This window comes from Leopardus geoffroyi, chromosome E3 (genome assembly GCF_018350155.1).
Source record: "Leopardus geoffroyi isolate Oge1 chromosome E3, O.geoffroyi_Oge1_pat1.0, whole genome shotgun sequence".
In the NCBI taxonomy this organism is placed as follows: domain Eukaryota; kingdom Metazoa; phylum Chordata; class Mammalia; order Carnivora; family Felidae; genus Leopardus; species Leopardus geoffroyi.
In genome coordinates, this window is record NC_059340.1 from 10,555,082 (window position 1) to 10,567,503 (window position 12,422).

A 12,422-nucleotide genomic window follows, 5' to 3' on the forward strand; every position below is an offset into this window, starting at 1 on the left:
TTCAGCAAAATGGGCGTAGAAGCACCCTTGGGCTGCTTTCGTTGAGAACGTTAAGAAAGCTGGTGGACGTGAAGTGTTCACAGTTACGCGGGGCCTGGTGAGTCCCGTGAGTGCCGTGGGTGTGGTCTGAGACCTCTTTGGGGTGGGAAGTGGAGGCTCAGGGGGTTATGGGCCAGCACTGGTTGGTTCTCAGGTTGCAGGAGCGGGGAGGTTGATCCCCAGTTTGATCCTGTCTGGAACTCCCTTTGCTTCCCTTTTAGGGAGTGGGCAGGGGGGCATACAAGCCTGCACAGGGTGGGCACTGCTCTAGAAGTCTCTGCCAGGCCCTAGCCCATCAGCAGGGCTGGTGGCAACCAAAGCAGATGGGCCTTGCTGACTTCCTACCGCGGTCTTGGGGGCGTCCCTCATGCTGGGGGCTGTGCCCAACACTTTGTGTACCTACTCTTTTTGGGTCTAGCCCACTGCCTTAGAAGCTGGGAGTTACCCTCCCATTTCATAGATGAGGAAACTGAGCTCAGCCCTGGAAACAGCCGGTCTGGAGTCACGCAGCCAGGAGGTAATAGCCACTCACTCACTCATTCATTCATTCATTCATTCATTTATTGATGTTTATTTATTTTTGAGAGAGAAAGAGAGAGGGAGGGAGAGCGTGTGAATGCGCACGCGGGGGAGGGGCAGAGAAAGAGGGAGACACCGAATCCGAAGCAAGCTCCAGGCTCTGAGCTGTCAGCACAGCTGAACTCCCCAACAGCGAGATCACAACCTGAGCCGAAGTCGGACGCTCATCCGGCTGAGCCACCATGCCTCTATTTATACTTACCAACTGAGACTGCCCTAGAAACAGGATATCCGTGGAGTCTGGGTTGGGGGGAGGAATTTACACACGGGGTTTGCTTCTACCGAAAGGATGGAGCCCCATGTGTCCCCCATCCCACCGGAGTGTGCAGCTTCTCCAGGGTCGGTCCTGCAGCCTGGTCCACTGCTCACGGCCAGGACCTAGCTGGCTCAGCCGACCCCAGGACTCGCTTCTCCCTGTGCCTGCTGTGGACACCTGCTACGTCACCTTCCTGTCCCTACTCCACCCTTTAAAAAATTACATGCTGGACGTGGGTGACTGTGGAGGCTGGAACTTACTTGAGGACGGGAGACAATATCAAAAAAATATAACTACTTTTGCGGATTTTATAAATCATGTGATCCTATAAATGCATTATCAAGGCCCTTCCCAGGGCCTTGGAGGAGGCCGGTGCAGAAGCTGTATTAGCTTCACCAGCTGTTAAACCTGCTTCTGAACTGGGTCAAAGGCATGAGCAGTATTATTTATGGTCTTTAAGTCATGTTGCTCTTCAGAGGTACCTATGGATCCTGGTGTCACTGGGGCCTCAACGCTACCCCCTGAGGTGCAGGTAGCAGCTAAATAATCACAGGCAGTTTATTTACGCTCTCTGTGCCTCAGTCCCTTCACCTGTAAGATGGGAGAATAGTTCACCTGCCGGGTGTGCAGGGTGTTTAGAAGCCCTGCTCTAAGTCAGCTCTGAGTGTTAGTTCTTACCAGCCTTAAAGTCCTTGGAGGGTGGGTGTTCTCCTCGGCCACGGGGGTCCCAGGTGCAGTGAGGGGCTCGGAGCTCAGAGAGCCTCCCTGAAGTCACAGCAGCTCATGACGGCCTGGTGTCCTTGGCCCTCGTTGGTCAACCACTTGCTCGGGCCCACGGGCTGGTTGCCCCGCCTTTGTCCTTTTCCGCCCCTCCCCTGCCCCAGCACACACACGGATAACCTTTCTGATCCATGCCTGGAATTCCTCCAACGATGAGCCACGCTTTTCTGATCCCTTCTTCTACTTCCCACCACCCTCAGCCCTCCGTCCGGGGCACCGTCTGAGGCCCCCGCCGCCAGCTCCTGCCCGCCCCTGCACAGGGGCCTCTTTTTTCCTTTCTGGGTCCCCCTTTCCAGTCTCCCCACGCGCTTGCCCCGGATGCGCCCACCTTAAAAACAAACTGAGGGGCGCCTGGATGGCTCATTTGGTTGAGCGTCTGACTTCGGCTCAGGTCATGATCTCGCGGTCCGTGGGTTAGCCCCGCGTCGGGTTCTGTGCTGACGGTTCGGAGCCTGGAGCCTGCTTCGGATTCTGTGTCTGCCTCGCTCTCTGCCTCTCCGCTGCTCATGCTCTGTCTCTCTCTGTCAAAAATAAATAAACGTTAAAAAAAAAACCCAAAAACTGAGCCCCTGCCCCATGTCTATTCCAGCCGTGCCCACTTCTCTGACCTCCCTTCAGCTAAACCCTTGAAAGCCGCCTCTGTGCACGCGGTCTCCACCCCTGCTGTCCAGCACCCTCTGCTCCGGGGAAACTGAGGCTGCCACAGATCTGCACAGTACAAGTTAGAGCGACCGGTTCCCTGTCCTGGCTTTATGTCCCCTCCCGACAGAACTGGCCACTGTCCATCTCCCTGCCTCCTTCTGGAAGCACTTTCTTCCTCCCTCCCTCCACCCCAGCTTTCCTCCTACCTCCTTGGCCAGTAGGGAGGTGTTCCTTGCCTCGGGTCAGGTCCAAACTCCAGCCGTGGCTCGTCTCCCCCTGTGCAGTCTCCCTGCTGGAACCATCTGGGCCTGTGACTTAGAACAGTCGGGACACATGGGGCGTCCCACTGCCCAGGGGTGGCTGGTGTCTTAGATCAAGTGCTTACGCAGCATCCCTGCTTAGCGTGTGTTACTTTCCCGGGGCTGCTCTAACAGCTGCCACCAACTAGTCCTTTACAGGAAGGGGGTTTTCTCTCCGTTCTGGGGGTTAGCAATCTCAAGTCAAAGGTGCTGGCAGGGCCGTTCGCTCTCTGAAGGATCAAGAGAAGAACCCATTCCGTGCCTTTCTCTTCGGTTCTGGAGGCTGCTGGCATCCCGTGGCATTCCTTGGCCGGCAGCCACCTCACCCAGCCCCTCCCTGCGCCTTCACACGGTCTCTTCTCTCCGTGTGTCCGTGTCTCTCCTCTTCTTATAAGAACAGCAGTCACAGGGGCGCCTGGGTGGCGCAGTCGGTTGAGCGTCCGACTTCAGCCAGGTCACGATCTCGCGGTCCGTGAGTTCGAGCCCCGCGTCGGGCTCTGGGCTGATGGCTCAGAGCCTGGAGCCTGTTTCCGATTCTGTGTCTCCCTCTCTCTCTGCCCCTCCCCCGTTCATGCTCTGTCTCTCTCTGTCCCAAAAATAAATAAACGTTGAAAAAAAAATTTTTTTTAAAAAAAAGAACAGCAGTCACAGCCCGTTAGGGCCCATGCTAATGACTTCCCCTCACTTAATCCCGTCTGAAGGACCTCAGCTTTAAATAATATAAACATAATAATATAATTAATAATAATAAGATCACATTCAGGGCGCCCGGGTGGCTCAGTCAGTTAAGCATCCGACTCTGGATTTTGGCTCAGGTCATGATCTCGTGGTTTGTGAGTTCGAGCTCCACACTGGCAGTGTGGAGCCTGCTGGGAATTCTCTCTCTTTCCCTGTCTCTCTCTCTGCCCTTCTCCCACTCATGCTTGCTAGAGAGCAAAATGCTCTCTCAAAATAAGTAACTAAAATAAATAAACTTTAAAATAAATAAATAAGGTGGGGTGCTTGGGTGGCTCGGTGGGTTGAGTGTCTGACTTCAGCTCAGGTCATGGTCTTGAGGTCTATGAGTTCGAGTCTCACATTGGGCTCTGTGCTGACAGCTCGGAGCCTGGAGCCTGCTTCCAATTCTGTGTCTCCCTCTCTCTGCGCCTCCCCTCCATGCTCTCTCTCTCTCTCTCAAAAATAAACATTAAAACAAAATTTTTAAAAATTTTGCAAATAAATAAATAAGGTCACATTACAGGTATGGGGAGGGGCGGGGGAGTCAGGACTTGAATGTATCTCTTTTAGGGGACACGGGTCAGCCTGTCACACATGCCCCAGACAGAACTCATCTGTTTATCCCCCACCCCGTCCCTGACCTGCTCTTCCCGTCTTCCCCGTCCTTGTGAACACTCACCTGCCTCTCCAGCGACCAGGCCAGGAACTTGGGACTCAGCCTTGTGCCCTGTTTTTCTCTCCTCCCCAACCATGCGACTCATCTGGAAGTCCCCGGTGCTGTCTCGAAAACACACCGGAATCTGTCCCCATCCTACCGCCTCCCCTGGGAGGCTCCTCCCTCTTGGACGGAGGGCCCGCCTCCTCCTTGGTCTCCCTGCCCCCACCCAGGTCCCTGCACCCCACAGGCTCCCATCTCACCTGAGATAAGGCCCACCTGCCTTCCCATGGCCCCCAGACCCTTGTCAACTACCCGCCCACCCTCGGGCCACCCGGCGTCCCTCCCTCCCTGGCCGAGCCCGGCCACAACCGCCTTCTGTCCTCTCTTCCAGTGTCCCGGGCTGGTCCCTGCACAGGGGACACTGTCCCCCAGAGCTTCCCACAGCTCGATGCCCCCCATCCGTGAGGCCTCTGCCCCATGGGCTCTCCTCGGAGATAGAGGCCTCTGATGTCACCCTGCCCAGCCCCTCCAACCACCTGGATTAACAGCAGGAGTCCACTTCCTCCTCCTCCACTGCCGGTTTCCTGCCACGGCCAAGAGCGCCTTGACCACGGGCCTTGTCCGTTTTGTCCACAATGGCTGGGCCCCTAGTGCCCACCGCAGAGCCTGGTGCCAGGAAGATGCTGAATGAACCACTCAGGGCCCCGGGTGGTGGTCCCGAGCGAGCAGGGCACCGCTGGCCCCGTGTTGGGGCTGCACAGGCTAGTTGAACCCCAGGTTCTTCTCGCTGGCGGTTGGTCAGATCAGCAGCTGTGGACACCGTCAGGGAGGGCCACCGAGGGGCCGCCTGCCTCTGTCCCCTCATCTCCCGAGAGCGACCCTTCTTCCCGGCCAGCCTTCTTCCCACCAGTACCACCTCCTCCCCCCAACACAGCATCCCGGCAGGTGCTGGTCCGGCCTTGGCCGTGAGCCCCTCGCCGTGCCCTCAGCAGCCCTGTGACGTGGGCCCGGCGTGCCCCTCCCCCCGCCCCTCCTCCTGATGGCAGAGCTGAGCTGGATGGCCCGGGGGCCCTGTTCTCTCGCCGTGTGGGTGCTACCCTGATCTGCGGCAGAGGCGTGCATTTGAAGTGAGTCACCAGTTTTGACTTCCTCAGAGGAAAGTCCCCGAGAAACAGATGAGCCTGACCTGCCCACCAGCGTTGCTCTGGGAGACCTGGGATGCAGTTGGTGTTTGGCCCAAATAACCTGCGGGTGGCGCAAAGGGGAGGCTGGGGCCTGGCACGCGGTGGGGGTGGGTGCCAGGGAGTGTTCTCTTTCATTTATTCATTTTTTTTTTTAAGTTTACGCATTTGGAGAGAGAGAGCAGGTGAGAGACAGAGAGAATATCCCAAGCAGGCTCCCCAGTGTCCAGCCCGATGCAGGGCTCGAACCCACAAACAGATCATGACCTGAGCCAAAATCAAGAGTCGGACGCTCAACCAACTAAGCCACCTAATCACATTTTCTATAGACCTAAAATTGCCCCCAAGAAGTCTATTAACTTTTTTAAAGTAAAAAAGGATTATATCAAAAAAAGAGAGAGAGAAGAGGCTGATGTCCTCCGTCTGGAGGGGGAGGCCTGCCACACCCGGGCTGGGGTCTCGGTGAGCAGAATCTCGGGGGTCGTCGGGGAGACCGGTGTCCCGAGGTTGTGCCGACCAAGGTGGGGCGGTCAGTGCCACACCCATCCCCTCTGGAAACGTTTCCATGGCCTCTGCCTTGCTCCCAGCTCGGGAAGGGTACCCACCTGGCTCCGTTGTGCTGTAGGAGGAGGAAGGGACAAGGAGAGGATTTGGGTCCGGAGGCAGCCGAGGACCGAGGGTGAGGCAGTACCCTCCCGGGCCGGGGAGGGGTGGGTAGTGCACTTGTAGCCACAGACCCCCGCCTGAGGGGAGCCTGGTAGCTGTGCCCCGCGAGGACCGAAGAAGCAAGAGAGAGAGGTCCAGCAGGCTTTTCCGCTCCCTGACTACTCTGAACCTCAGTCTCTTCATCTAGGAGTGGAGTAATGCGGCGCACCGCATAGCGCTGTGACGTTTAGAAATCGTGTCCTCGATGTGCCCGGCAGGCAGTCGGTGTGGGAGAGACATTGGGAGTGGAGTGAGTTTTGATTAGCGAGCTGGTCCCTTTCAGGCACACGTGAGGCACACTTGGGGGTGTCAGAGGAGGTAACATTTAGGTTCCGGCAAACACGGTGGATAAACGCGCGTGTCTGCTTCCACTCTTCCCTGAACCTGCCTGAGAACGACAGGGAAGGGAGGTTTTTTTTTTTTCTTTTCTTTTAATGTTTATTTAACGTGTGTATGTATTTCATGTTTTATTTATTTTTTAATGTTTGTTTTGAGAGAGAGAGAGCACATGTGCATGCACATACAAACGGGGGAGGGGCAGAGGGAGAAGCAGACACAGAATCCAAAGCAGGCTCCGGGCTCTGAGCCGTCAGCACAGAGCCCGATGCGGGGCTCGAACTGGTGAACCGCGAGATCACGACCTGAGCTGAAGTTGGACGCTTAACCGACTGAGCCACCCAAGTGTCCCAAGCTATGCACATTTAAAAAAAATTTTTTTTGATGTGTATTTACTTTTGAGAAGAGACAGGGAGCAAAGGGAGGGGCAGAGAGAGGGAGAGAGAATGAGAATCCCAAGCAGGCCCCACACTCTCAGTGCAGAGCCGGACATGGGGCTCGATCCTGCAAACCAAGAGATCATGACTTGAGCTGAACTCAGGAGTCCGACGCTCAACTGACAGAACCGCCCATACGCCCCAATTCAATGAAATTTCTATCCTGATGGCTGACCCCCTTTCCCCGCTGGCGTCTTCTAGAACCCTCCTCAGGGTGAGCACAAGAAGCTTTTCTGGGGAAAGTGGCCAGTCCTCTAACAAATTAGAGAAGGTCCTACAGGCATTAGATCTGAACAGAACACCATTATGTACGTGAGTATGAATGTTCAGTGAACAAAAATGCTCTGGGAAAGCGAAAAAATATGACACGTATAAGAAACTCCACAGAAGTATCAGAAGATCAATTTGAGGAGGCGCTGGCTCAGTAGAGCATGCAGCTCTTGATTTTGGGTTGTGAGTTCAAGTCCCACTTTGGGCATAGAGATTACTTTTTAAAAAAAAAAGATAAATTAGGGGCACCTGAGTGTCTCAGTCAGTTAAGCATCTGACTTCGGCTCAGGTCATGATCTCACGGTTTGTGGGTTCAAGCCCCACATCGGGGTCTGTGCTGACAGCTCGGAGCCTGGAGCCTGCTTCAGATTCTGTGTCTCCTTCTCTCTCTACTCCGTCCCCACTCACACTCTGTCTCTCTCTCTCTCTCTCTCTCTCTCAAAAATAAATAAACATTAAAAAAATTTTTTTAAGAGATAAGTTTGAGGAAATCTCCCAGGAAGTAGAACCAAAAGACAGATGGAAACAGGAGAGAAAATAAAACCCTCAGAGAACCTTCCAGGTGATCCAGCTTCCAAATGTAGTGGTTCCAGAAAGGAAACAGGAAGAGGAGGGTAGAAGTCAAAGAAGGAATGCGAGAAAATTCCCTGGGATTGACAGGGGTTTCTTGGTTGAGAGGGCCCACGGAAGCCCAGGCAAGGGATGAGGCCCACACCCAACGCACCTCACCATGTGCCTGCACAGCCCTGAGACAGAGCAAGCTCTGCCCGTTTCTGGAGTGGGCAGACAGGCTCGCCCGAAGGATCGGGACCCGGGTCGGCTTGGAACTTGTCAACAGCCACCCTGGAAACAGAGAGAGGGAGCTTCGAAAGCCTGGAGGAAGAGACCCAGCCCGACTCCTTCAACCGTGAGGGAAGCAAGAGAATTGGAGGCAGGCGTTCACACAACAACCTGTACGTGGATGTGCACAGCCCCTTGATTCACGGTGGTTTACTGGAACCACTGGAAACGACCCACGTGTCTAAGAGCGGACGAACGGACAGACAAAATGGGACGGAACCCGTATGCTGGAATTCATAAAAAGGAATGAAGTGCTTCCACGGATAGACGTGGGTGGACCTTGAAAACATGATGCCAAATGAAGGAAAACTAGACACAGAAGGTCACATGCTGATAATTCCACTTCTGGGATATGGCCAGAATAAGGCAATCTGTAGAAAAGAGTGGTTGCCAGGAGCTGGGGGTGGGGGTGGGGGTCTGCTTCTGGGCGCAGGGTTTCTTGGGGGGGAGGGTGATGAAAATGTCCCGGGACCAGAAACATGATGGTTGCGAATGTACTAAAAAGCCCCAGGGCTCTACACTTTATAGTGGTCAAAGGGGTGAATTTTATGCTATGGGAATTTTACCTCAATTAAGCAAAAGGGAGGCTAGAGTAAAAATTATTGTCCATTATGCAAAGGCTCCAACAGGTTATTTCTTCATGTGCTTTTTCTTTTTCTTTTTCTTTTTTTTTTTAAATGTTTGTTTATTTTTGAGACAGAGAGAGACAGAGCATGAACGGGGGAGGAGCAGAGAGAGAGAGGGAGACACAGAATCCGAAGCAGGCTCCAGGCTCTGAGCTGTCAGCACAGCGCCCGACACGGGGCTCGAACTCACGGACCATGAGATCGTGACCTGAGCTGAAGTCGGACGCTTAAGCGACTGAGCCACCCAGGCGCCCCTTCATGTGCTTTTTCTTAAAAAGCCCTGGCAGGGAGGGGGGACGCCAGGTTGGCTCAGGTTAAGTCGGGCTCCCTCTGTCTCTCAAAAATGAATAAATGTTCAAAAAAAAGAAAAAGATTAGCTGGCTCAGGAGAGTGTGCAATTCTTTTTTTTTTTTTTTTTTTTTTTTTTTTTTTTTTACATTTATTTATTTTCGAGAGACAGAGTGAGAGAGTGAGCAGGGGAGGGGCAGAGAGAGGGAGACACAGAATCTGAAACAGGCTCCAGGCTCCGAGCTGTCAGCCCAGAGGCCGACGTGGGGCTCGAACTCACAAACCGTGAGATCATGATCTGAGCCGAAGTCAGACGCTTAACCGACTGAGCCACCCAGGCACCCCATTCCCAAAACTTAACTTCTAATAGCATACTGTTGACCGGAAGCCTTACCAATAACATGAGCAGTCAATTAACACGTATTTTGTATGTTACATGCATCACGTATCGTATTCTCACACTCAAATAAGGTAGAGGAGAAATGTTACTAAGAAAGTCATAAGGAAAATACATTTTTAAAGTACTGTACCATTTATATATAAAAAAAAAAAAAATCCTGGGGCGCCTGGGTGGCGCAGTCGGTTAAGCGTCCGACTTCAGCCAGGTCACGATCTCGCGGTCTGTGAGTTCGAGCCCCGCGTCGGGCTCTGGGCTGATGGCTCAGAGCCTGGAGCCTGTTTCCGATTCTGTGTCTCCCTCTCTCTCTGCCCCTCCCCCGTTCATGCTCTGTCTCTCTCTGTCCCAAAAATAAATAAACATTGAAAAAAAAAATTAAAAAAAAAAAAATCCTCACATCAGTGGACACACAGTTCAAACCCATGATGTATATAACTTTGTTAAAAATTTAAACTTTTTGAGAGTGATGTTTTTAAATTATTTATTTTGGGGTGGGGAAGGAGACAGAGAATCCCAAGCAGTCTCCTCACTGTCAGTGCACAGCCCCACGCAGGCCTCGAAATCGTGAACTGTGAGATCATGACCTGAGTGGAAATCGGGAGCCAGATGCTTAACTGACTGAGCCCTCCAGGTGTCCCTAGAGTAATATTCATACTTACTGGCCTGTTCTGTGAGTTTGTTTTTAAAAAAAAATTTTTTTTAATGTTTCTTTATCTTTTGAGAGAGACGGAGACAGAGTGCAAGTGGGTTAGGGGCAGAGAGAGAGGGAAACACAGAATCCGAAGCCAGGCTCCAGGCTCTGAGCTGTCAGCCCAGAGCCCGACGCGGGGCTCGAACTCACGGACCGCGAGATTAAGACCTGAGCCGAAGTCGGACGCCCAACCGACTGAGCCACACAGCAGCCAACCATCATTTAACCATTTTTTAAGGATAACGTTCATCGAGACGTTATATATTGATAATGGTATTGCCAGACAACGCTCATTCAGTGCTTAATCCTCAGGAAGGGGGGGAAATAAATAAATAAATAAATAAATAAATAAGTAAGTAAGTAACTTTTCAGAGGCGACGATGCTGAAGCTCAGAGAGGTTAGGCAACTTGCCCAAGCTCACACAGCATGTAAGTGGCAGCGTTTCAGTGCACGTCTGTCTGTCTCCAGAGCCCTTGCACGGGACGGTCCTGGGAAGCTCTGGTTTTACCCGTATCCCTCGCTGCTGTCCTCGGGCCTCTCCTCCTCCTCACCCCCTCTTCCTTCTCCCCTGCACACTGGAAGGGAGAGGGGAGATGAGCCTGGCCATCCCTCCCTGTGCCCGCTGCGTCCTCTGGACCTGAGTGTCTCTGTGCGCCAACAGGTCGGCGGGACGAAGACGGGTGTGGTGCGGTACGTGGGGGAGACAGACTTTGCCAAGGGCGAGTGGTGCGGTGTGGAGCTGGACGAGCCCCTCGGGAAGAACGATGGGGCGGTGGCGGGCACCAGGTATGGCGGGCTTCCCCCGGGGGAGTCTGGGAGGGGGCTGCTCTTCCGGGGGGGGGGGGTCGGTGCAAGGGCTGGGGCATCGGAGGAGGTCAGCATTGAGGGTAACTGGGTAGCTGTGCCACTCACCACGGTACAGATGCTGCCAGCTTCCTTCTGCCTGAGGCAGGCGCTGTGAAAAGCACGCCCATTTTACAGGTGAGAGAACAGAGGCCAGAGAGGTCATTGCTCAAGGTCGCACAGAGTCACGGGCAAGTGCCAAGTGGGTCATTGGTTCTGTGTTCCCGCTTCCATGCCACACGTGGGGTAGGAGCCCTAGAAAAGAGGAGGCGGTTCCTGCCTTCCGGGAGTTCCCCTGGGTGATACAGGAAATAATCCGATACTGGCCAGTGTCCAGCAGCTATGAGTGGGGTCACCACTGGGTTCCAGGTCCCTTGCTGTCTCTGATTAGAGCTGACTGCCTGTTCTGCTGGGTCAAGAGGGTCTAAGGCTGGGACTGGGGGTGTGATGTTCTGGGTGAGCAGTGTGTGGCAGGGGCGTGGGGCTAAGGCCCAGTGGCCCAAGAGCCTGTGTTGGCTGTCCCGAGGCTAGATTGTGTGGGCCAGGGGAGGCTGTGACAGCTCTGAAAAGGAGTGGCCAGGTCTTGAAGGAAAGTAGGGTTTTGTTTTTGGAATGGCTTGAGGAAGATCTGCTCTATCGGGGCAGGGGTCGGGGTGGGGGGGGGAGGACAGTCCCAGCAAAGACCTGCATACAGGAAGAGGCGGGATGGGGTGGCAGTTTCGAGGAGAGTCAGAAACTGGACAGCACCAGCTCCCTGGTCCCATGTGGAATCTGTGCCCAGGAAGGTTCTGGGAGAAGACAATCCAGAGTTTCCGGGACAACACTTGGCCTTCCTGTTCTCAAGATGGATGTTTCCACTCACTCTTGCTCTCAGAATTCAGGGCCAGGTTGGGAGCCTCAGCCCCCACCTCCAAGGCCTCTCCTTCAGGCTTTTGTTGCTCTGTGCTGGGAGCATTGTGCACAGAGGGCCAGTGGCGTTCCTTGGGGCTGGGGTAGCCCAGGGGCAGTCATGGGAGTGGGGCTGTAGATATGGCTGGGGGGGGGGGGGGGCACTGAATGGTGTGAGGGAGCCAAACCCAGAAGACTGGGGGGTCCTGTCCTGGATTTGCCACTTAACCAGCTGGGTGACTTCAGGCAAGTTACTTAACCTCTCTGAGCCTAAATCTCCTCATCTGTGAAATGTGGATAACAGTAGACTGGTTGGGGGATTGAAAATAGCACTCATGGAAAGGGACTGGCACGGAGTGGGTGCTCAATAATTCCCCTCCCCTCCAAAATATGCCCACTGGCTATTTATGGCTGCAGAGAATCTCAGACTGTACCGTTATTCCATTTCTGGGAGTCCCATCCATTGGTCATGGGGTGAGGGTGCTGGGACCCCCAAGGCCAAACCTCTCTGCTCAGGTAGGCTAGGGGTGGCTCCAGGCTGTGGGACCGTGATGGCAGCGTGTGTCTGTCCTGCCTCCCCAGGTACTTCCAATGCCCGCCCAAGTTTGGCCTCTTCGCCCCCATCCACAAGGTAATACGCATCGGCTTCCCGTCCACCAGCCCTGCCAAGGCCAAGAAGACCAAGCGCATGGCCATGGGTGTCTCGGCACTGACCCACAGCCCCAGCAGTTCTTCCATCAGCTCCGTCAGTTCGGTGGCCTCCTCCGTGGGGGGCCGGCCCAGCCGCAGTGGACTGGTGAGGGTGGAGCTGGGGAGGGTTAACCTGGTGTGTGTGTATGTGGGGGGGGGGGGGGCGTTGGGACAGAAGGAGCCAGGTGAGCCAGTGACCCCTGACTTGCTCCTGCTCTGGTTCCAAGTATTCCTCTGTGAGTTTGGTTTTTTGCTTTTT

At 54.3% G+C, this 12,422-nt stretch overlaps 1 protein-coding gene across 3 annotated transcripts in view; it reads left to right on the forward strand.

Annotated features, from left to right (window-relative positions):
* CLIP2 (CAP-Gly domain containing linker protein 2) overlaps nt 1-12,422 on the forward strand; it is a 75,890-nt gene that overhangs the window by 38,372 nt on the left and 25,096 nt on the right. For all 3 annotated transcript variants that reach the window (XM_045460123.1, XM_045460124.1, XM_045460126.1), the window contains 2 exons: nt 10,404-10,528; nt 12,056-12,269. In XM_045460123.1, the coding sequence (XP_045316079.1) occupies nt 10,404-10,528; nt 12,056-12,269 (339 nt within the window). The remainder of the gene's footprint in view (nt 1-10,403; nt 10,529-12,055; nt 12,270-12,422) is intronic.